We start from the raw sequence: 26,748 nt of genomic DNA on the forward strand, positions 1-26,748 counted from the left end.
GGTGGTAGTCCACTCTTACAATCCTAGAGCTAAGGAGGTAGAGATAGACTGGGATCCCTCAGCCTCTCTGTTCAATAAGCCTCATCTACAGGCAAGTGAGAAAATGTTTCAAAAAACACAAAGTGGATGGTACTAAGGGGAATGACAGTCAAGGCTGCTCTATAGCTTCCACACATGCACATGCACACACACAATTAAAAAAATGTATCTACTAATATCACCATTGTTTTCATCATCAAAGTCTTTTATGCATCATTATTTTCATGATAGCTGATAGTTTTATATTTTTAATTAAAAACTTTTAATGATTTAAAATTTTTTTGTTATAATTTATAAAAAAATTTCTTATTGCATAATTAATAGTGACAGATCTGGTCCTTGACTCAGTAGGCTTATTTCATTAATTTGAAGAAAAAGATCTACCAAGTACTCAGCTTGATGCTACCACCAAGATTTGTGCTACAATATTAACAGCTCTACCTATCATTGGGACTTTTTCTTTTCCTCCTCCTCTCCCCATTTGACAGAATCTCGCTATGTAGATATTGGCTGTCATGGAACTCACTCTGTAGAACACACTGGCCTTGAACTCACAGAGATCTGCCCTTCTCTGCCTCCTGAGTGCTGGGATTAAAGGTGTACACTCTGATCTTTTCCTTCTTCTTGTCCTACGAATTGAATCAAGGACTCACATATGCTAGCCAAGTGCTCTATCTCTGAGCTATATTCCCAGACCTCTTCTTTGTTTTGAGATAGAGTTCTATGGGGTCCAGGCTAATGTTGAACTCAGTCTCTAGCTAGGCAGGCCTTAAACCTTTTCTAACCAAAGCATACAGGCAAGGTACTCTCGGTTTTTATGGAAGGAAAAGCATGTAATTGAGAATATTCACTGTAGTGAACTCTCAAAATGAATTTGAACTCAGACAGACTGACTTTAAAAGTCTATTCCTGATTTTATCAGTGTACAATGTGTTTGTGTGTGAAGCATCATACCACTTTATATATAAAATTAATAGATGTTAACCCAAAGAAGTCTATACTCAGACATCTTCTGTTCCTTTGACAGTTAATGAAAAATTTGAATCATTATGTTTTTTTTTTTTTGAATTACTGAACAGAAAAAAAATCAGTTGGTGAGGGGGTTTTTTGTTTTTTGTTTTTAATTTTTAATGTCCAACTTTTCAGATGATGCTATCCTTATGTTTCAGTCATTGTTTATGGACTGGAACAGTCAGATATAAACTTGCCTAATACAGCCCTTTGTGCTTAAAATTAAAATTTTAAACTATGAATAGTGTAAGATAGTCCTTTAGTTTATTTGTTTGTTTGTTTGTTTGTTTGTTTGTTTTGGTTTTTTCAAGACAGGATTTCTCTGTGTAGTTTTGGTGCCTGTCCTGGATCTCACTCTGTAGACCAGGCTGGCCTCACACAGAGATCTGCCTGGCTCTGCCTCTCGAGTGCTGGGATTAAAGGCGTGCACCACCACTGCCTAGCTCCTTTAGTTTATTTTTAAGGGGTGTTTAGAACACCTTGAATTCATAAACATTTTTTTTGATAGAGCATATTCATTGTTAGTTAAAAAAAACCTCCATAGTAAAAGTAATGATAATATGTAATGTCAGGTTACAGATGCTCCCTTGGTCCAGTATTGATTTCATGAAATAATTTTACTCAAACTTTGTATGCATTTTCATATGTAAGCACTGTTCTTACTAGTCATATTTGCAAGGATAGCCTCCTCACAGTAGGTTGAGAGTCAATATATCATAATATCACTATATACCTTATCCCAAGCTACAAATAGTCATTTACAAAATAATGTAGTGTTTGTTGAACATCTACTGTGGACTTGGTATTTTCTTTAGCCTATTAGCTCAACTTTCTCTCTTGGGGAGAAAATGTTATGAAATACTGTTGTGTCTATATATTATTAGAACAACTGTGCTTCCTTCATTTATTAGTTTCATTTGTCCTATAAATGTGTATTAACTGTCTTCCCAAAATTTTTCCCCCAAAACATTTTTAAGGTATCTTTAAAAGCTTGTATACAAATATTTTCAACTCTAGAGATTGTGAAGCTAGATATCTGTGAGCAAGCATGAAATCGGCATTGCTCTCCTTTTCTTCTTGCTTAGCCATTCTTCACGTGAGCTCTCTAAGCACTTGAAACATCATTGCCTTAGGTTACTGCAGATAATCTGACCTTACAAGCAGTGATGTATAGTGCAAAGTAAAATATTTGAACAAACAGCCTGTGGAAGGACAGTCTTTGTGAGCACTTATGATAAAGCAGTTTCTTAGCCTCTGATAGATACTTCAGGGGAAACCTGTATTTATGTTTGGGTTAGTTTTGATACTATTTGTACAATTTTACAAATTCTGGAATTTGTAAAAATTATTATTATGTTATTGATATATATATATATATATATTATTAGAACTATTTTAATCTCAGATATATTTTATTCACCTATAAGGATTCTCTAACAATTTTTTTAGTGATAGTTAGGAAAAGTACTAAACAGACTGACTTCTGCTTGTACAATTCTTAGAATTAAAGCTTACAAGGACTTTTTTGAGTTACAAATATGAGCTCTGTCTCATTTATTATTCAGCTATGTCTATTATTTAATTTCAGGTTCAATCTGATGGTATCCACTCATAAGAGACATCATGTGAAGACTCTATTGAGTATTTTTTCTTCCCTGGGATTACTATCTTACAAATTATTTTATGTTGTAGAATATTACTTTAACTAGGCAAAGATGTGTTTCATTTGTTTATGCTGCACTTGTTAAATTACATAAAGATGTGTTGCTGTTTCACTTTGTATGTCTAAGGCACCTTATTGGTCTAATAAAAAGCTGATTGACTAATAGCTAGGCAGTAGAGGGATAGGCCGGGCTGGCGAACAGAGAGAATAAGTTGGAGTAGAAATCTAGGGAGAAAGAGAGAGAGACACCTGGGTCCAGAAGCCAGGCAGCCAGACACAGAGGAAATGGGAAACTAAGATATACAGAATGAAAGACAGGTAAAAAGCCAGGCAAAATGTAGATAAAGAGAAACAGATTAGAACAAGGGCTAAGGTAAAGCAGAGCATTCATAACTAATGTCAAGTTTCCATGTTTTGGAAGCTAGTTGATGGCCCAAAAGTGCCTGCTACAGTTATACTCAAGTAATATGTTTAAGTATGAAAATCATTTTGGCTAAAGAATATAAACAGTATTATTTTTCAGAGAAACTATATACCATGATATCCTTTTAAAAAACAGCATTACTGTACCTTTCCAGTAAGTTTTGTTTTTGAAACATTTTAGTATCTCCTGGTTTTAGAGCTATATTCTGAGTTTTACTTAGATATCCATAATCCTAAAATTTTCTTTGTGTCCAAATAAGATACAGCACCCTCCTCCAGCAGGAAGTAGTAAGAGAAGCTACGCCCAAATTCCCAAATTATATGTAATTTTACTTTGTTAAGGTTAAAACCTTCCTTTTTGGAAAAAAAAAAAAAAAGGATGAAGTGCTGTGGGATGTTCTGTATGGCAAATGTGTTGCTGATTGGTCAATAAATAAAACACTGATTGGCCATTGGCTAGGTAGGAAGTATAGGCGAGACAAGGAGGAGAATAAAGCTGGGAAGTGGAAGGCTGAGTTAGAGAGACACTGCCAGCCACCAAGATGACAAACAGCATGTGAAGATGCCAGTAAGCCACGAGCCACGTGGCAAGGTATAGACTTATAGAAATGGATTAATTTAAGCTTAAGAACAGTTAGCAAGAAGCCTGCCACGGCCATACAGTTTGTAACCAATATAAGTCTCTGTGTTTACTTGGTCGGGTCTGAGCAACTGTGGCACTGGCGGGTGAGAGAGATTTGTCCTGATTGTGGGCCAGGCAGGAAAACTCTAGCTACAAATTTATCTCTTGATGCATGCATACTAATGAAAAGGCATAAATGAATAACTCCTACTTATGACTAACCTCTCTTAGAACTAATGGATAATCTTTCATCAGTTCTAGAGGTAGGATTTTTGTCTAGGAAAACTTGGAACATAGGATAAATACTTTGGTTTGAAGTTGAATCATGTTAATTTCTCACACAAATGGTCAGTCAGTATATCATAGTCTGTCTGAATTATTAGATTCTAAATACCAATTGTTTTGTCCATTTGGCAAACATAGACAAAAATAAGGACTGAACTAAATACCAGAAGGAGTTTGAAGTGTCAGAGATACTGCCCACATGTCCAAGAGGAAATGAGACACATACAGAAATAGATATAGGCACTAAAAGACAGGTACAAAATACTGTGAAAGCAAAGGACTGTGAAAGCACAGAGAAACCTTGATTTTCCTATGTATCTATCTTATCACTTAACCTCAACTTAAACACTGATATAAAGACTCATCATTCTAGGATTCTAATATAGTGGTTATGCTGTGGAATGGGGGTTCATTTTGTTAGCTTAATTAGCCAGTGAGATATAGGCATGAACTTATACTCCTGCCAACTTTCTCACCTCGAGAAGATTCTGTGCTTGTTGTTTTGTGCATCTGTCTTCTCAGTTGGTATACACATTCTCTTAAGACAGACACTATATTTTAAATCTAGTCAGAAAATTAATCTCTTATTTATTTAGGCAGCATTTTTAAGCAGTATAGAATTAAATGATGAAATAACAGAATCTTTGTGTTAAGTTGATTTTGTTTTTTGTTGTTTAAGTTTCACTATTCTGAGACTGGCCTCAAGTTCACTGTATAGCCAAGGGTGGCTCGACACTAATGATCCTCCAGTGAAGACCTTCCAGGTCTGGGTTTACAGGTGCACACTGAGTTTATGTGGTGCTGGGGATCAACCCCAGGCCTTGTTCATACTAGACAAATACTCTACCAACCAAGCTGTATTCCTAAACCCTCTAGGTTGGTATTTTGGAACCTATTTAAGTCTTTTCATCTGTGATAATGGAAAGGCCAAGTTTCCCTCAAACTCACAGACATACACCTGCCTCTGCCTCCCAAGTTGTAGCATGAATCTTAAAAGGTCTTATTAATAAAAACAAACCCAGTGCCAGGTATTGGGGTGAATGCTGGAAGATCAGAGAAGCAGAACAAGCCACAGCTACCTCACCTTGCCAATTCCTCAGCTGGTCCTGTTTCCTCAGACTGGATGCCTCTCGGGTGAACTGTGCTGCTCAGAAGCCTAAAAGTTTAACCAGGCTATAGTTCCTCGTCCTCAAACCTTAAATACCTTTCTGCCTCCTGCCATTACTTCCTGGGATTAAAGGCGTGAGTCACCGTGCTTGGCTGTTTCCAGTGTGGCCTTGAACTCACAGAGATCCAGGCGGATCTCTGCCTCTGGAATGCTAGGATTAAAGGCATGTGCTACCACTGTCTAACCTCTATGTTTAATATTGTGGCTGTTCTGTTCTCTGACCCTAGATAAGTTTATTAGAGTGCACAATATTTTGGGGAACACAATACCACCACACCAAATACTGGTATTAAAGATGTGTGTCATCAGGGCTGGCTAAACTTGTGACTTTTATCAGCACGTTTCATGTATGTCAGCACACATCACATGTGACTAAGCATACTTGGGTATTTATGTGAAGTCTGTATTTTCCATTCCAATATTTGCCTTAAAATAATTAGACTGTTTAAACATGTATGATTCTAGTTTTGCTTCACCCATTATTGTCTGCTACCTATAAATTTATTAATTTGTAGATATTTGGATTCCTTCACTTTAAGTCACATTAATTCACACCTCTCCAAAGTTCCCAAAAGATATTTTCAGTGTGTGAAGGATACCATATTTTGTTTTTAATAATAAAAGAAAGTTTGACTTATGTCATTAAATACATGTGTGCCTTTTAATTTGCCTAGGGCTCACACACCTTATTTTGGTTGTTTAACAGCTTTATTGATTTGAGTGATGGAAATCAAGCATGCTGAGCACATGCTCTCCACTAAGCTCCCCCTCCAGTCTTAAGCATTGTTTTGTTTTGTTTTTAAGAATTTTTATTTTATATGTATGAGTGTTTTTCCTGCAAATAAGTGTGTATCATGTGCCTACATAGCACACAGAAGCCTGAAGAGGACATTTTTCCCCCTTACCAACTCCCTCAGAATTTGAATTACAATGTGTGCCACCATGCTTTAATTCTTCCACATAGTTAAAATGACATAAAATATAAATAATCTGTAGACACAGGAGTTAACTATAATAACATGAGAATGAAATGAAATGAAATACTGTTACAGAATAAATCATATGTAGCATGCACTATAATGGTATAAAAATGTTACTGATAATCATCACAAACTGTTGGCATGTAAAATTGCTTTGTTAAGCACGCTTCTTTGAAGTTACACTTTTCCCTGGTATTTCCTTCATACTAATCCTGAAACAGATATAAATTTTTTAAGTTCATTTTCTTTGAATCTATTTCCTTAGGAAGTTAATTGATACTTATGAAACTCAAAACAGTCATTTCTTTTTTGCCCAATTTCAATTTAAACTTCAAAATTTATTTTATTTACTATCAGACATACTATAAGCTTTAATAGACATAAATATATGTTACTTAATTGTTTTTGCTAAGCAAGATAGATTATTTGGATAGTGTTTTAGATTACAAAGATAATAAGGATTGTAAACAGAATGTAAACCAAGTAAGTTCTTCTCAATGCATTTTAGGTTCATAAGCCCTTATAATCCTTAAACTTGTGTGTTAGTATTGATTTATAAACAACGTTGTAACTGTGTGGTAAAATAAAAACAGCATTGCCTTTGGCAGATATTCTTCCATAACTCCTTACTACCCTGAAAACTAGGACACTGGGGTTTTATTCTGTGAATGAATACTACCGTATTCATTCCCCTACACTGAGGGGAAGTATTTATAATTTGGTTTTATGTAGAATTTCTGGTTTCCCCTATCTGTCTAATGAAACTTAGTCATAACTACCACAATGTTTTTTGTTTTGTTTTGTTTTTGTTTTTGTTTTGTTTTGTGTGTTTTTTGAGAGAGAGAGAGAGAGAGAGAGAGAGAGAGAGAGAGTGTGTGTGTGTGTGTGTGTGTGTGTCTATGTAGTCCTGGCTATCCTGGAGCTTACAATGTAGACCATGGTGTCCTTGAACTCACAGAGATCCACCTGCCTCTGCTTCCCAGCTGCTGGGATTAGAGGTGTGTGCCATCATACGTGGCTTACCACAATATCTTGTGTGTGGGAAAGTTTCAGAATTTCCAAGTCTTCTTGGTAATGTAATACCTAGGCTAATAGAGTAAGCTTTCTAATCTAGCTCCAAAAATTACACAAAAAATAATAATATAAAAATCCTTTTATGAAAGATGGTTGCATTTTGTTTAAAATGATACATTCTACTTTCTGCAGATGTGTCTTGCGGAATCAGGGCTCTCTTATCCCTGCCATCGACTTACTGTGGGAAGAAGAACTTCACCTGTACAGACCCGTGAGCAATCAGAAGAGGTGAGCCTGTTTGCCAGCGTTCACTGAACAAAAGCACAGATCCTCCACTCACCTGCCCACTTCCTGTTCTTTCTTTTTCTCCCATAGCAATGAATTGGTAAAGTTAATGTATCATGAATGATATCTCAGTCAAATTTTTAAGGCACATACTCTCCATGCAAGATTATTATTACTAAAGTGTTTCTAGTTCTGTTAGTTTCACATTTCAACATACAGAATTCAGGCAGATTGTTGGTTAGATGATTTTTACACAGAACTACCAATTTAACAAGGGGATTTTTTTTTAAACATACATAATTGAGTGCATTTTATTGGGATTGAGCCTCAAGTTTCTGTAACTTATAGGATGACAGTATTATACTTAACACCAAGATATTCAAAGTCAAAGGTGATAAATCATTAATTCATTGATAGCAGTACACATAGACCCTGTAGAACAATATCAAGGAGCAGATGAGATGGATTGTCTTTGTTTTACTTTGTACCTTTTTGTCTATATGGGCCATAGATAGTAAAAGGCATTGTTTTAATTCTGTACTATGTTTATAGATAATATTTCTATGCCTAACTTTGATCTTGGTTAAAAGGATGGGAAAGAAAGCATGAGTATTATGATTTAGTGTTTTAAGATGTTCAGTTGTAGCTGGTTAATATTTCTATGCCTAACTTTGATCTTGGTTAAAAGGATGGGAAAGAAAGCATAAGTATTGTGATGTAATGTTTTAAGATGTTCAGTTGCAGCTGGAAGTTTTCCTGTGTCCTGGCCAGCCGGTGTTCAGGACAGATCTCTCCCACTAGCATCCCCTAAGTAAACACACAGAGGCTTATATTAATTATAACTGCTTGGCCATTAGCTCAGGCTTATTACTGACTAGCTCTTACACTTAAATCAACCCATAATTCTTATTTATGATTAGCCATGTAGTTTGGTACCTTTTTTCAGTTCTGCCTTGTCATCTTGCTTCCTCTCGCTCTGTCTGGCAACTCCTGACTCAGCCTTCCTCTTCGCAGAATTCTCCTTGTCTGCTTATCCCGCCTATACTTCCTGCCTGGCTACTGGCCAATCAGCATTTTATTTATCAACCAATCAGAGTAACACACATTCACAGCATACAGAAGGATATTCATAGCATTCAGTAACTTCCTATTACATACTGTGAAGTCATTGTGATTTTTAAAAGGATATAACATATATACACACACCCGATATTGGAATACTAAATGTATAAAGTAGACATTTTACCAAAATCAAAGAAAAACAAGCTACAGTATGGCAGTGTTAGGGACAGCTTAATAGATAGATTATCCAGAACTAAAGTCCTTGAGGAGGCACTAAATTTGAAAGCTTTAAAATTTTTTTCATTATTTTTATTTTATGTTTATGAGTATTTTGTCTGCATGCATGTCTGTGCACCATGTGCATGCAGTGGCTGTGGAGGCTGGAAGAGGGTGTTTGATCCACTAGGACTGGAATTACAGGAAGTTGTAAGCTGCCATGTGACTGCAACTAGGGTCTGAGCCATCTCTCTAGCTCCTGAGAGACACTGAATTTGTACTACATTTTAAATCAAATTGAGCTAACAGAAGAAAAGAAACTCTACAGTGATTCCTTTATGGCAGTGGTTCTGAATCTCTGGGTCATGACCCCTGGGTGGTATTGGATGACCCTTTCACAGGAGTCGTCTAAGATCATCTGCATATCAGATATTTACATTACGATTCATAACTGTAGCAAAATTACAGTGATGAATTAGCAATGAAAATAATTTTATGGTTGGGGGCTGAGAACCACTGCTTCAGGGGAAAAGGTAAAAACTTTTACTTGTAAGGAAAACAAAACAAAACAACCCAACAGCTATATAGACTTTATGCTGTGATTTTGAAGATCTACAATGGAAATGGATCTTATTTTCACAAAACCATAAAAGGGATAATAGAAATTCATTAAGTTTTGATTCTATGCTGCAATAATAGCACACAATAAATGCTTAGTTAAGTTGGAAATGACATTAAGTTTATGTATAGCTATTTAGGGGGAAAACATAAATATATATGTTTGGTACCATTTAAGAGTTTAGTCATCCACTGAATATCCTGGAACATGTTCTCATGGATCACTTAGGGCTGTTGTCCTTCGAACATGTATATCCAAACAGATTGTCTAGTCCACAAGAAATAACTCAATTCCTAGAAATGCAGAGTCTACCAATACTGAATGATAAAGAAAAGAAATTCTGAACAGACCAATAATTAACAGACCAATAAGGAGATTGAATTATAAAAAAAGTTTCCTGACAAAAAAAGCTCAACTCTCAGTAGTTTCACTACTGAATTATATCAAACATGTCACGAACTAATAATACCTATATCTTTTAAGCGTTTAAGAATATTAAAGAAGAAATAATCCTCCAAACCTATTTTATTATAATAACATTATTATTATGCAAAACCCAGAAAAGGACAAGTCAAGAAAATTATATGCCAATGCTCTTGGTACCTACAGATGCAAAAATCCTAGAACACCAAATTCATCAGCACATTAGAAGGGTTGTCCACCATTATTGAGTAGAATTTGTTCCTGACCTCAAACCATCAGGTTAATAATTGTGATACACTTCATTAAAAGAATAAAAGGCAAATACCTTATAATTATTGCCATGGACGTTCATGTGTAGAAGAAAATAACCTCAGCAAGAACATGCAGCCAACATCATACTAGTGGTTAAAAAGTAGCAAAATTTTTGTTTATGCTTAAGACACATGTTACTGCTTCTGTTCAACATAGAGCAATTAAGGAAAATAAAAAAATAAAAGTTGTCCAAATAGAAAATAAATAGTCTGAGTTTGCTGAAGACATGACCTCATACCTGGAAAATTCTAAATATCTCACCCTCCTCCCCAAAGAGGAGAAAAAAACAAAAATGTGAGAATAAGTAAATTCAGTAAAGCTGCAGCTTATAAAATCAGCACCCATGATGAACTACTCAAAACAGAAGTCATGAAGATGATCTCATTTACAGCAGCTATAAATTTGTATAGTTACATGTAGAAACAAATTCTTGGGAGGCAGAGCCAGGCGAATCTCTGTGAGTTCGAGGCCAGCCTGAGCTACCATGTGAGTTCCAGGAAAGGCGCAAAGCTACACAGAGAAACCCTGTCTCGAAAAACCAAAAAAAAAAAAAAAAAAAGAATAAAGGAGTTGAAAAATCTGTCCATCTAAAAAATATTGAAAGAAATTGAAGAAAACACAAGTAAATGATAAAATATTCCATGCTTATAGATTCTAAAAAATGTTGTTAATATGTCTGTAGTACCCAAAATGTTATATAGATTCAAAGCAATTTCAACCAAAATATTGTGTCTTCCATACACAGACACAAGCACACACTAATTTTATAGAACCACAGAAGTCCTCAAATAGCCAAGTAATCTGGCACAAAGAGAAAAAAGCTGAATAAATCTTACAACATGATTTCAATATACATAATAATGCTACTATATACAATAATTGTCTTGGAATGCTCATGCCTTTCATCCAATCACTTGGAAAATAGAAGCAGGAAGGTCAGGACTTCAAGGGTAGCCTCACCTGCATAATGAGTTCATAGCCAGCTTAGGCTGCATGAGACCCTGTCTCAACATCCCTCCTTCACTAAAAAATAAATTCGAGGGCCGGGCGGTGGTGGCGCACGCCTTTAATCCCAGCACTCGGGAGGCAGAGGCAGGCGGATCTCTGTGAGTTCGAGGCCAGCCTGGGCTACCAAGCGAGTTCCAGGAAAGGCGCAAAGCTACACAGAGAAACCCTGTCTTGAAAAAACCAAAAATAAATAAATAAAATAATAATAATAATAATAAATTCAAATCAAACAGTCCTGTCCTAGCATTCCAACAGATACATACTACATGGATACATTCAAGCACTTAGAAATGATCTCATGAGTTTACATAATTCTGTTGATTCCTGACAAAGATTACAAGGTTATGCAATGGGAAAAGGACTGTATCTTCTAAATGAAGAATGAAATTACACACTAGCCTCAAACCATATATAGAAATCAACCAGAAAAGGATAAAAAGTTTTAACATATTACACACTTACCATGCCAGCACTTGGTAGGTGGAGGTAGGAAGAATTCAAATTTGAGACCTACCCTGGGCTATATAGCAAGTTGTAGGCCATCCTGGACTTTAAATAGACACTGTCTTAGAATTCTCCCAAAATAAACTATCTAAAACATCAACAAGAAGAAGCCTTAAACATAAGACCCCCCCCCCCAAAAAAAAATAGAAAACTGCTAGAAAAAATAATGGGGAAATCTTTCCAAATTGGTCTGGGCAATATTTTGAATTGAACCTGAATAGCATAGGCTACAGATGTGAAAAATAGGGTGGTGAAATTACATCAAAGTAAAAAGCTTCTGCCCCTGTCATAAAGTTTCTGTCATTCTGTAGGCCTAAGCATTTGGCACATGGGCTTTAGGAGAATGTTCTGCTACTGAGCTCTAGTAGTTCTAACAACTTCTACTGAAAATGTGGAAAAAGGAAATTCTGCACACTGCTGGTAGGACTGTAAATTGATACAATGATTATGGAAAACAGTGAAGAGGTTTTTTTAAAAAAAGAAACTGTCATGTGTCCTAGCAATCCAACTTCCAGGAATTTATGCAGAACAGATGAAATCAGTACATCAAAGAGATACATTCACAATAGCCAAGACAGGAAGTAACATAAGTATCTATCAATAAACGAATGACTAAAGACGATGTGTGTATTTGTATGTGTGTGTGTGTTTGTGTATAAAACACATGCTAGAAAACTGTTTGGCCTTTAAAATGAAGGAAATACTTTGATTTTCCACACTAGTGTACTTGAAGAACATTTACCGAGAAAAATAAACAAGTTATAAGTAAATACTCTATAATCCCATTTGCATGTCATAACAAGAAAACTCAAACTCTTTAAAGTATAGTACCTTAGTAGCTTCCAGAGGCTACATAGATTGGGGAATGATGACATTTTGGTTAAAGTGTATAATGTTTATTTAGTAGAGATATCTGTTTCACATTGTATTGACTGTAGCTAATTACAATGTTTGTGTATTTTAAAAATCATGCAACAGTGAGGTTTTTTTTACTCATACCATAAAATATAACTAATGAATTCATGATTATAGTTTGTTTTAATTATTCTATAAGATAATACGTATCAGAACAGGAAAACCTGTCTTAGTGGCACATGTGTGTTATCCCAGCACTTGGGAGGTGAAGATGAGAGGATCAGGAGTTCAGGGTCGTCATTAGTTACATATTGAGACCAGCTTGGGCTATCTGAGACTCTTGTTTCAAAAACAAAGAAGTAATTCATATTATACCTGATAAATATTCATAGTTGTTATTTATCAAGTGTTGTTTACTGTGCAAAGGATTTAAAAATGGAATTCTCTAAAGAATGAAAACAAATTTCCAATAAGAACATGAAAAATGCTCAGCATCTCTAACAATTAGGGAAATGCAGCTTTGTTATTACAGCAAAAAGAAAAGTTTTAAAAAGAAGAAAATACTAAGTGTTGGCAAATGGGTAGATGATTTGGAATCTTTGTAAACTGTTGGTGAAGGTGTTAAATGGTACAGCAACCACAGAAAACAATGTGGTATATTTTCTCAAAAGATTAAAAATTAAAATTGCCATTACCTCTCCCCCACACCCCCAGCAATTCTACTTTTGGCTATATACCCAAAAGAGTCAAAAGCATGGCCTCAGATTTTGTACTTTCATAATCACAACAGTGTTATTCAGAATAGCTAAAATGTAGAAGGAACTTAAGTACCCGATGATAGGTAGTTGAAAAGGTAAAGAGCAGAATGTCTGTACAGAGGAATGTCAAAAAGGGTGGAAACTCTGACATAGATGAACACTATGCCATTCTGTTCTGTTCCAAGGAATTTTTGTTGTTGTTGTTGTTTGTTTGTTTTGTGATTTTTAGATGAGGCAAGATCTATAATTATCTGTATACACTTATTTTTAAAGGTTAACTTTTAAAAATTACATTTACCTTAAAATAGTAACTGTGGAGAGAAAAAAATCCCACTACCAACCAAAGAAGCTAGAATTTAAAATCAGTTGAATTAGGGCTATGTACCATATCATATTGCAAATGACTTCTTTTCGTTTTAATGCTAAGCATTACTTCTAAATTTTTATTTCAAACAGTTTGGCTATCATCTCCTCTAGGAAGTTTTTCTTGATCCAGGTACTATCCTTGAAATGTATGTGTTATAACACTTAATGCTCAGCATCATAATTGTCTGCATAAATCATACAGCGCTGCTGGAGGGTCATACATAGCTTATTATCTTTTAAAAGTCCAGAGAGCATAGTGGGGGTTTGCAAAGTGAACAAGTGAATGGAGTAGCCACAACAGAATGTAAAATTTTCTTAGCTGTTTTAAAAGTCAAATTAATGGATTATCAAGATTTAAAGGATTTTAGTGCAACCATAATGGACACCAAAAGATTATCTGTTTTTATCAGCAAACATTAAGTGGGGGGAGATTGTTTATCTCATTTTTTAGAAAAAAGATTTTCCTAACGTGTTAGGTAGCTGCTAAGAAAATGTGAAGAGATTGGTAGTTCCTTATACATAATTAAGTAGCTCATTCTTGCAGATACTTCAATAATTCATATTTGAAATATACTTTTTTTTCAATAAAATTGGCTTTTAGATACCTCCATTCAAAGAGGTTGTAGTTGTATGATTTCATTTTCTAGGATTCTAAGGGAATCCATGCTTTGTATAAAAACTAAATACTGTGTCATAGAGAAACTTAAAATCATTGTTTATGAAGTGAGGCTCTGTTGTTATAGGAAGTAGTATTTGAAATCTCCATTTGGAGAAACATAATAGATATAGGACAATAAGAGAAAGGAAGTAAAAAAAAAAAAAGAAGGGAAAGCAGTACATATAGGATATTCCATACTCCTATTTTTGCCCTTTGTTCCTTGGTGTCTTCCTTCTTGCCTGTGAACCTCACTAGACCCTGAAAAGGAGCATACAGTGTACCTTACAGATTTTGAGCCTTGCTCTTCAAGCCTCAAAGTTAAAGGCACCTTCATGTTACAGATAGTTGACTGACTCTTTTCTTTTTTCCATTTTTCTTTATTAAGAAAATTTCTACTCACTCTACATACCACCCACAATCCCTTCTCTTCCCTCCTACCACCCCCCAGCCCTCCCTCCCAAGCCACCCCACTTCCCCACATCCCCCAAATCAAGGTCTACCATGGGGAGTCAGCAGAGCCTGGCACACTGAGCCTAGGCAGGTCCAAGCCCCTCTGCACTGCACCAAGGCTGTGCAAGGCGAGTTGACTGACTCTTACATAGTGGTTCTCAACCTTCCTACTGCTTGACCCTCTAATACAATTCCTCATGTTGTGGCAACCTCCAGCCACAAAATTATTTTTGTTATTACTTCATAACTGTAATTTTGCTGCTGTTATGAATCGTAATGTAATTATATGATATGCAGATGGTCTTAGTCTACCCCTGTGAAAGGGTCATTTGCCCCCCCACCAAAGGGGTTGTGACCCAGAGGTTGAGAACTGCTGATCTTATACAAGATATTCATCTTAGTGTATTGCTTTTAAATGGGCAGGAGGGTCAGAGGATATAGGCTTTTGAAAGCAAGTCTGAAAACTTGAGTTCCATCCATAGAACCCACATGAGAGGGAGGTAGCTCACTTCCAGTTTGTTGTCTGACCTCCACATGGTGCACTGTGGCACATGCTTGTGCACACACACACAAATAAATAGATAAATAAGATTTTTTTAGGTGAGAAAGGGTTTTGAATTTTTAAAATGTAAAATATGTTAAACCAGGAGGAAATCTTCACTCTGTAGGACAAAATTCTAAAGTTAAGATTAGGATTATATGTAAAACTGAAATTTGTCCTCTGACCTCCATGCACATGCAGTAGCACTTGAACGCATACATACATACACACACACACACACACACACACACACACACACACACACAATCTTTTTTTTTTTTTTTTTGGTAAGCACTTATTCTTAAGTTATGCTCTTCTGCACAGACTAAATGGTCACCTATTTTCTGTATTTTTATAACTTAATTACATAGCACCATATTTTAGAAGGTAAAAATTCATTTACTGCCAGGTGTGGTGGTGCACACCTTTTAATCCCAGCACTAAGGAGGCAGAGGCAGGTGAATCTCTGTGAGTTTTAAGCCAGCCTGGTCTCTACAAAGAGAGTTTCAAGACAGCCAGTGCTGTTACAGAAAGAAACCTTACCTTGAAAAATAAAGAAATTCACTTTACTAAGTAGTGTTTGTGCGCAATTTGTTGAACATAGGATTGTCATTTAGACAGATGCTTTGCTTGGACTCTTATCTCAGCCAGGGCTTGAACATTTATTGAAACTCATAACCCAGTTCAAAGGTTTTAAATCTTAATATTTTATAATACTATCTTAATCTAGAGAATAACAGCCAAATTTGTATTTTGAAACTGATATTTTTAATACCTTAAACTTCAATATGTTGCTAATAAAGAATAAGTAGGGTATGTTTATCAGTATTAGTCACGTAGTAAATTCTCAATAAAAGCTTATTGAATTAAAACATGCTATTATAGTTCATGTCCAGTATGAAATTTACATTGACATTTCATAGATGTGTATTTTATGTATCTCCTAGTGACACTATAATGCTAGGACACTGATGTCTGTCTTACTGAGGTTTACAGCAGTAAGAAAAAAATGACAAGCTTGAATGCTATCTTGTTCCTGTTTGCCAGGTATAGACAGTAGTGTTAGCTTTTTGAGAGACTCATAGCTTAAGTTTGTCTCTGATGTTTTTAGTTGTATCTGTTTCCTAATTTACTGGGCACTTATTTACATACTGTACACTAGAGATATCACAGGAATTTCTATCTTTGTTGAGCTTATAACTGTCTTTTATTTTGTTAGTCTCCTGTGTTTGGACTACAGGTTTCATAACAAGTTTAGAAATGTTTGTGAGCTTTAAAATGAAAAATATTAAGCTTGACTTTAGTAGATGATTTCTTACTTGATAAAGTTTTTGTCTTATTGCAATTACATAACTTTAGAATTTTATATGTTACGGCAATCTGAATCTAATCAGGACTTTCCTTAAATAGCAAAGCACGGATGTTCATATGGTTAGTGATAGTGATGGAGATGACTTTGAAGATGCTTCAGAATTTGGAGTGGATGATGGAGAAGTATTTGGCATGGCATCCTCTGCCCTGAGAAAATCTCCAATGAGTGAGTATTTGTAACTTTTTGGGACCAGCATTACAATTCTCCCTTCTAGTATTAAACTTAGAAAAAATTGGGACTTAAAAATTCCTTCCTGACCTTTTAAGTTTAGAGAGGTAAAACATAAGAGGTAGACATGCTTTATTAGAACCAGAGTCTTGAGTTTTGGTTTTACTAAGCCTCCAAATTTCCAAAGCACTAGTAAAAATGACCAAAAGTATGTGTAGGATAACATTTCAGTGTATGATCAGTTCAGTTCTGTTTGCTTGTATCTTAGAAGTTGGTTGACAAACAGCTGTACTTTGTGTTGCTAGTACTTGTTTCCCACTTGTCAGCGATGTCAGTGCGAAGAATAGTAATATTACCTTGTTATTCATTGTTGGTATCCATTTTAAGAAGGAAAAAAGTAGAATATATGTGCCATCTTTCTCATTTTCACTTATGAGATGTATGTTAGAGAATAATAAAGGATGCTATATGCAAAATGACTTATAAAGTAATTCCTTAAGTGGACTATTCACTCTGTAAAATTAGGGGGCTCCTTTTGACAGAAATTGATATTTATATAAAGTTGGCATTTTTCCAGTTAGTAAAAAGATTCTTTTTATTCTGCTTGATGAAATCTTCTAATGTATGTTAAATTATCCCATCAGATATATCACAGAAGCTAAACTTAATTTTATTTCCTCTTTATTGATTAAATATATTTCTTATATGTGGGATTAGATGTTATGTGGTTTGTTTTTTGTGTCTATTTGTTTTGTTTTTTTTGTTTTTGTTTTTTCTTTTGTTTGTTTTTTAGTGCCAGAAAACGCAGAAAATGAAGGAGATGCCTTATTACAATTTACAGCAGAGTTTTCCTCAAGGTAGGGTTAGGATATTAACTATAAAATTGATGTTCTCTTATACTACTGTGATTTTTTTTGGTGCAATTTTAATTTTATATATACATATATATATGTGTGTGTGTATATATAGAGATATACACACACACATATATATATATATCCTGAAGCATTCAAAGGATTTATTTATCAATCATACAGTATTAATAGAGAAACACGTACTGTTCCATGTGATGTAACTAATAAACCATTTGTGGTAATGCAGAAATGTATTCAGTTTAATAATAGATCACTTCTATACTGTCTTATGTTCCTCAAAGGACTAGGATATATATCATACTAGTTTTTAGTATATCCTAGGAAAAACAAAAATCACTTACACAATATCAAATTAAAAGTTAATTAAAATTTAAATGTAAGTGAAATTTTCTTTTAACTTTTGTTTTTTGATTCTTTAGCATTTCTTTTAAGACTTCCAGGAAGTTTTTTTAATATATTTTGTAGTCTACTGAGGTGTTTAAAGAGACTTACTATTTAATTTTCAATTTGATATAAATGATATTCTTATTTTAATGATTTTTTTTCTGGCAACACTATAATGTGGAAGAAGAATCATTTTTCTATGGTAGAATTCCCAAATAAATGAGTTAAAATGAGAAAAAATTAATGTAAGTCCAAAATCCGATGAAATTAAGTAGCCAAGAAGTACTTCTTGTGACATGGTTTCATAATACTTACTAAATTGATATTAGCTCATTGTTAAAAATTCCAGTTTTCTAGCATATTGGTACAGAACAAGAAGAATTTTTAAATTTACAAATCTCATTCAGGCATTAAAGGAAGTGATTCGTTGTTTGGTTTGTTCTAGATATTAGTTGCAACATTTGCTTACCAATCATTGATTCAATTGTGAGACTTTCGTATGAATTTCAAACACTTCTTTGTTAATATACATATTTTTTCCTATAGATATGGTGACTGCCATCCTGTATTTCTTATTGGCTCATTAGAAGCTGCTTTTCAAGAGGCCTTCTATGTGAAAGCCCGAGACGTAAGTCCAGTCTCATAGATTCATATTAAGATTGTACTGTATTGGTTTACCACTTGGTGTGAGGCAATATTTATATTTCTTACAGTGTTGAGATTGAAGTCCTGATTTTGTTTCCATTCATCTACCAACCTTATTTTCACCAAGACGCTCCTTTCCATTGGTGCATTATATAATGTCACCTGTAGCCTTTGCAGAAGGACTTGTAACCTGGGGCATAGGGGGCTGGTGGACATGTTTACAAGGAACCAGACTATATGTTGATATTGTTGTTGGTTATATGAGTGAACATTTCCTGATAGAAATTTGTCCTCAATCCTTTCCCAAAGTGCTTATTCCCTTTAAGTAGTCCCAATTCAACTGTGAAAACTGCATTCTAACACCTCCAGTGCATCACTAAAACCTTGTAGTACCAAGTATACAGGTTCAGCATCCCTAGCCTAAAAATCATAATCTAGATTGCTCCAAAGTACAAAACTGTTTCAAGCCACATGATCCTCAAATGCAGTGAATTTCCAATTATTTGAGTTAGGGACATTCAAACAATAAAGATTATTCAAATATTCCAAAGTCTGAAAGAACTAAAAATATGCCACCACACTTCTATCCCAATCATTTTGCATAATAGCTACTTATACATTCAGTTCTATGGTGAGATGGCAGGTTTTTTGGAGGTGGCGGTGGGGTGGGGGTGGGGTTGTTCTTGTTTTGCCATGGAGTTTTTATTTGTGTTTTGAGGATTTGAGGGATTTTGTTTGTGCTATACTGTGAATTGAGCCTACTTCCTGTATACTTAGCAAGAGTTCTGTGACTGTGCTGTAGCCTCGGCAACACCCATCCCTTTAACTTTTATCTTGAAGGCTCTCACTAAACTACCAAACTGCCCTCAACTTACTCTTGTGGCCTAAGCTGGTCTTAAACCAGTTTCTCCCACTCCCATTTAATTCTAATTTATAAATATATTAGGAATCCTAATAGATTAAAGCAACTAATAAGAATTGGAGAGATCACTCCACAGTTAATGTATACTGACAGCTCTTGCAGAAGAATAGAGTTTGGGTCCCAGCACCCATATTAGATGCCTTTTAGCTAATGACAAAATAAAACAATTATAGCAATATTCAGCAATAAAAGTTAGGTAAACATATGTTTGTCTCTCAAAATATTATCTGTTCACCTCTTTACTTAAAGGATACACTTTACAACACATTTTTACAAGTAGCATCTTTCTCTTGCTCTTTAGGGATCATCATGAAATAAAATAAGGGTTACTTGAAGACAAGCACTGCAGTGCAATGACAGTCCAGCTTCTGACCAAGATAGCTGGTAAATTACCAGTGGGTAGGCACTATATGCAATACTATTATATGGATACTCTGGACAAAGAGATGATTCAGAGAGCCCCTTCTCTCTGCCTTCCTGTCACAGGGATTCCAGGCTAAGTCCTCAGCATTTTTACAGAATGCCAGGGATCAAACTCATATTTGCACAGCCATCTCCCCAGCTTTGATCAGTACATTTTTATGATGAATTTTTATTTTAATGTCTCAGATTAAAAGTGGAAAATACTAACTGGAGCAGAAAATAATGAAAACTGCATTATTTAGAGCTAAGGATGTAACTTACTTGTAGAGTATGTGCTTAGCATACATGAGGTCCTGGTTTTGATGCCCAGCCCATACATACAAAACATTATTTTTAATCAACAAAAAATTAAAATTTAATGCAGACTTTTATTGTTTATAATAATTAAGCTTTTGGAGTTTAAAAACTTAAACTTCACAGAAACAAATATTTAGGATATCTTATATATTTGTTAGGTTTTGATGAAACCATTTGAAACCAAATTATTCCCCTAAGAACTTAAGAATGCATTTTGCATAACAGTGAGACTCTCCTGCTTAACCATAATATGGTTATCACTTAAAATAAGACTAATAATAATTTCAAAATTTCTGTTCCCTAGTAAGCATAGATACTTTCTCAGTTTCATTTTAAGTTTCTATTTATACCTAACATATTACGGCTTTAAATGCAGATGTTTAAATATGGTGTTTATTGCCAACAAAAGAACTTTTATTAAATTGTCGTGTAGATTTATTCAGACTGATAATCTCCAGAGGGATATAAGCTCTTGTTTATTAACTCCTAGATATTCTAATGAAACAATTGATCATTTGCTTTTATTAGTGTCTAGGTTTTAGCAGTGGCAAATCATTGAAACATAGAATACATGTTTTGCTTCTTAGAATCATATCAGAATTTACTCACCTCTCACAACTGCTAAATTGTTTTTATTCTTTCCTTCTTACTCAACTAGGTCTTTTTTCTTTGTTCGCTTCCCTTTTCCAATTTATAGTTAATGGATAGTTTATTACATTTCTTGGAGCTAAAGAAAAACCACATAGTGGTCAAATTGTTCAAAATAATCTAAGTCAGTACACTTTTTACAGTCATCAAATAAGTTTTATTTTGGGGGGTGGCAGGAAGCCTAGACTTGTTTTGAACTCCCAATCATCCTGCTTCCACCTCCCAACTGCTAAGAGTTCAGACAGATGCTACTGCCCAACTTACTTGTTGAGTACAATATGGGAATAGTAATACTGCTTCATATTTCTGTGATATTAGTATAAGTCATTTTCCTGAACACTGTAATAAACTAGTGAGATGGGGACATTTAGTATTTATATTCACATTTTAAAGATGAGGAAACTCAGAAAAAATGGTCTGGCTTATCCAGAGCTACATCAGTAGTAAATAGTAAAAGCCAAATGAGTTAATGCGTTCCAACACAAGCAAGTAGGGTTTGTGTTGCACCATCACGTGCAGACATCTCTGCTTTCTACTGTGTTGTAGGACTCAGTTACGAAAGACCACCTTTCTTTTTCAGATTTCACATCTCCAAGTTAGGACAAATCGTTTATTTTAATTTCTCAATCATTTTTAAAAAAAACAATTCGCTAGTGTTCAGACATTTTAAAGCAAGTGTGACTTTTAGTTACTGTGGCACTTTGCCTAAATTTCTTTCATCTTAAATATCATGTTTAATTTAAACTTAGAAGGCACATTAATTTTACCAGGGCAACAGATGAGCCTCAAGCACCAGCTTTCTTCACTTGAATTGAGAAATTGAGTTCCAAGAGTAAATAAAAACAAGATTGGAGGTTTAAATCCTCTACTAGGCTTTTTGAACTTATATACTCATTAAATGTTTATTGGAGTGGTGGGATTACAAAGGATTTAGGGAGCTTCATCAACTGGTATATAGTTAATCACTAAGTAAAACACTACATTTGATAAAGTGTTTCTCACGATGCCACATTCAATCCATCTTAATGAAAACTGCTTCCAGCTGATTTCATTTGAGAGCACTTGTTGGTGAGAGTGCTCACGGTTCTTCTGCCTATTCTTAAGGACTTTAGTACTGGCTAAAGCACATCCAGTTTATTATGGATTCTTACATTTCTTCTCACTTCTGATAATGCCTTCATCAGTTTTATAACCTTTCTTGCTTTTAAATATGAAAGATGGTCATTCAGTTAAGAGTTATAAGTATTTATCACATGTCTACTTAGTGTGTGGTATACATATATTTCCTTGCTCTAACAATTCAGAGGTTAGCCAGTAAGATAAGACAATATAAACAGATCTGTATTGTATAATGTGACTTAGAAGCAATGAGAACAGTTACCTCTGAGATATCTCTAATCTGATTCTTAAGAGTTAGTGAGTTGGGACTCTCACATTGTAATCTAGGCAGATCTCACACTTGAGAGCCTCCTACTTTAGCTGAGATTGCAGCCATGTGGCAGTACACCCAGCTCTGACTAGAATCTTAGAATATAAAAATACTTGGGCAGATAACAATATTCTGGAAAGTTACGTCAGTTGGGTAGTGGTAGCGCACACTTTTAATCCCAGCACTTGGAAGGCAGAGGCAGGTGGTGGATCTCTATGAGTTCGAGGACAGCCTGGTCTACAGAGTGTCTTCTAGGACAGCCAGAGCTACATATTGAAACCCTGTCTTGAAAACAACAACAACAAAAAAATATGCCAATAGAAGATTAAAATGAGAAAACAATAACCAACTTGATTTTACTGGGACAAAAAACCAAAGTCTTAGTTAGAGTTACATTGCAGGTATAAAACTGGGAAGATCAGTGGACTCAGTATTAATGAAGTTTTCCAAAGAGTTACCACTTGACTACTCCATAATTATTTTGGGAGTTTTTGATGATTCTCCTGATAACTCCCTATCTCTCCTTCTGCTGCCCCTGATGAGTTTTCTTATAATATACCACAAAATGTACCCTAAAGAATGACTGTACCTGAAGTTTTCCTGTGTCCTGACCTGCCAGCAGTTAGGACAAAATCTCTTCCACTCACGTCCCCCAAGTAAACACACAGAGACTCATATTACTTATAAACTGTATGGCCGTGGCAGGCTGCTTGCTATCTGTTCTTATATCTTAAATTAACCCATTTCTATTAATCTATACCTTACTATGTGGCTCGTGGCTTACCAGTATCTTACATCATGCCTCTCCAAGCGTCTCTCTGCCTCAGCCTTCCACCTCTCAGAATTCTCCTCTCTCCTTGTCCTGCCTACATTATCCTTCCTCCCTGGCTACTGGCCAATCAGCATTTTATTTATCAATCAATCATAGCAACGTATATTCACAGCATACAGGACATCCCACAGGAATTACCAGGCCTTCTTTATCTCTTTTTATTATATTTAATTTCAAGAATTGGCTAATCTTTAGGTGCTACCATTTCTACTACCTCCATCTGAAGGAAATCTAAATGCCATCATTGATTAGTATCTTTAAAAAAAAAATTAATTCTGCACAGTTCTGAGGTTACAGCTTTAGTTAGTGAGTTTTCCTCATCCCATCATTGAGAAAACCAAGCAAACTGACTTCTTAATGCTTTGAAAAATAGGTCTAGTCTGCCTGTTTTGTTTAGTTTTTTTTTTTTTTTTCTATTGAAGTTTTTAAATTTCTCTTGACTTCCTTAAAGGCAGGGCAGTGTCTTAGATGGCAATTTTAAATGAGAAGATAGCATCCTGCCCACTTATAATGCTGATATAATTTTTTTTAGAAAAATGTTTTCTCATTATATAAATACTTTTTGGTATATATAATAATCATAGATTCATTTTAATTAGAAATAAAAGTTACTGTGTAATTGTGAACCTGGAAATAGCAACTATTAAATATGCTTACTTTTGAAAAGAGATCATTAAAAATCTATAAATCTGTATCAGGACTGAAAAGATGGTTCAGTTGATAAAGTTCTTGCTGGGAAAGCTTTAGAACCTGAGCTCACATCTCAAGCACCCACATAAAAACCAGGCACTACAGTGTAATCTGTAATTCCGGCAGTGAGGAGGTGGTAACAGGTAGATCCTTGGTGCTCATTAGACACCTTGCCGTGCTAAGTCAGTGAGCTCCAGGTTAAGTGAGAGACTCTGTCCTAAGAATTAAGGTGGAGCGTGATTGACATTGACATCAACAATATAGAAGACATCAACTCTGGCTTCTATATACATATGTGTGTGCATATCCATAAGTAAATACACACACACACACCCAAAGCTGTTGTGTGCTGGTCATGGTGGTACATTTTTTTTGTTTTTTTTTTAATCCTAGCACTCAGAGGCAAAGACAGATGCAGGCAGAGTTCTGTGAGTTAAAGGCTAGCTGGCCTTATATATTGTGTTGCAAGCCATGATGAATGTTTCTAAAAGACAAGTCCCTAGCACTAAGCACTTACAAAAAGAAAAAAGTGATCTCATTCTAGCAACTTAATAGCACAGCTGAAAGTTCTAGAACAAAGAGAAGTCACATGCAAAAGGAGTAGAAAGTAAGAAATTTTCAAACTTGGGCTACAATCAGTAAAGTAGAAACAAACAAAAACACAAAGAATCAATGAAACCAAGAGTTGCTTCTTTGAGAAAATCAAAAGATTGGCAAAATCCTTATTGAAGTTAACTAAAAGGTGGAGAGAGAATATCCAAACTAACAAAATTAGCAACAAAAAGGAAGACATAACTAACAACAGACACTAAGGAAATCTGAGAATCAGGAGGATGTATATTAAAAACCTGTATTCCTCCAAGTTAGAAAATCTAAAATAAATGGATAATTTTTCAATACATACTACTTACCAAAGTTAAATGAAGATCAGATAAGCAATTTAAACAGACCTATAACCCCTAAAAGTAGTAGTGAAAAGTCTACCAACCAAAAAAGCCCAGGGCCAGATAGTTTTAGTGCAGAATTCTACCAGATTTTCAAAGAAGAGTTGATGCCAATAATCCTCAATCTATTACACAAAATAGAAACAGAAGGAGCATTGTCCTATTCATTTTATGAGGCCACAGTTACCCTGATACCCAAACCACATAAAGACCCAACAAAGAGAATTGTAGACCAGTTGTCTCTTAGGAACATAGATGCAAAAATATTCAATAAAATACTTGCAAACCAAATCCAACAACACATCAAAAGATCATCCACCATGATCAAGTAGGCTTCATCCCAGAGAGGCAGGGATGGTTCAACATATATAAATTGATTAATGTAATCTTCTATATAAACGTACTAAAAGATAAAAAATGCATGATCCTCTCATTGTATGTAGAAAAGGCCTTTGACAAGATCCAATTTTTCTTCATTGATAAAAATAAGGAGGGGGACATGTTTAAGGGCTGGTGCTGTAGTGCACTAGTAATCTTACTTCTTGGGAGGTGGAGACAGGAAGATTAGGAGTCATACTAAATACATAGTGAATTTAAAAATAGACCCTCAGCTGTTCCAATCCAGTGAGTTTTTTATTTTTTATTTTGATTAAAAAAAATTACTGTATTTATTATGACAATGGTGACTCCCTGGTGCATGGGCGTCCAGATTCTATGTATTTCTCTAACCTCCTTGTAAATAAATGCACAGTGTTACATATTCCCTTGGGGGAGGGGGGAGAGGAATAGCCTTGCATACATGAGAGTTTAATTTTAAAAAACAAAACAGAAGATAGAAACAAACACAGAAGCTAACATGTTTTAAATAATGTGGCCATACCAACTACATATGCTGTTCTGTAATTAGCAGGTTTTTCTGTTTTTTTTTTTGTTTTTTTTTTTTACTAAACAGAGTATTAGCACCATTTAGAATATGCCATCAATTCTTCCACTTAGTTATCAATTCTAATTAAAACTTTAATCATCTGAGTGTTCATATTACAGTTAGTATTTAAATTAATCAAAACTACATTAGCTTTATGGCATGCTTGTTTAACACTTTCTTCCTAGTTTATTGTGATTTCATCATCTTTGATTTAGTTTGCTTTCAGTGGGTGGTCATTAAAGATATCGGCAGATTTGGATTTGAAACTAATGTATGTACCCTACTTTTATTTTCTTTGAATTTCAGCTGAAAATACTTTGGTAATGAACCTACCTTGATACTATGAATCTGTTTCCTGAATAGTGGGCAAGTTGTCTGAATATAATGTTAGTAAAGATCTGTTAACTTGTTCAATTAGTCATAGGTAAAAGTAAGAGAGCAGTAGGGCTAAAAGAGATGTTTAGGGGAGATAGGTCATAGAAATCCATGAACACCAGCAAAAAATTTTTACTGCTGTTACTGTTGTTAAGCAGTGGTTAATTACTGAAAGATTTTGAAGAGGAAAGTATCACTGTCGGAGCTATAATACAGGAATGAGTGATATAGTAGCAGTTTCTAGGAGAGACTAGAGAGAGAGAGAGAAGTGGGAGGCAAGGATACTAATGTGTGTATGTATATATGTAGAGTGATTTAAAATCATGTTACAATAATAGTGCCATGTAGTTCATAAACTTTCTGTCTCAAAATTTCACAGATGTTCTCTTCTGTGTCATTCCATATACATGCATCTTGTAATAGCCACAAATTGCTGATTTCTTTGAAATGTATACTTATGAAGAAATTGAAAAATTAAACAAGAAAAAGAAAATTGTAGTATAGACAAGCAATATGAATAAAAAGGCACTTTACAGAAAATAAAAGAGATAACCAAT

At 34.9% G+C, this 26,748-nt stretch overlaps 1 protein-coding gene across 1 annotated transcript in view; it reads left to right on the forward strand.

The window, feature by feature from the left end:
• The window catches only part of Faf1 (Fas associated factor 1), a 335,197-nt gene that overhangs the window by 187,012 nt on the left and 121,437 nt on the right, over positions 1 to 26,748 (forward strand). The window contains exons 9-12 of the mRNA XM_059254707.1: positions 7,398 to 7,493; positions 16,673 to 16,799; positions 17,596 to 17,659; positions 18,608 to 18,689. Of these exons, the coding sequence (XP_059110690.1) occupies positions 7,398 to 7,493; positions 16,673 to 16,799; positions 17,596 to 17,659; positions 18,608 to 18,689 (369 nt within the window). The remainder of the gene's footprint in view (positions 1 to 7,397; positions 7,494 to 16,672; positions 16,800 to 17,595; positions 17,660 to 18,607; positions 18,690 to 26,748) is intronic.

The sequence above is a fragment of the Peromyscus eremicus genome, chromosome 2 (assembly GCF_949786415.1).
Source record: "Peromyscus eremicus chromosome 2, PerEre_H2_v1, whole genome shotgun sequence".
In the NCBI taxonomy this organism is placed as follows: Eukaryota; Metazoa; Chordata; class Mammalia; order Rodentia; family Cricetidae; genus Peromyscus; species Peromyscus eremicus.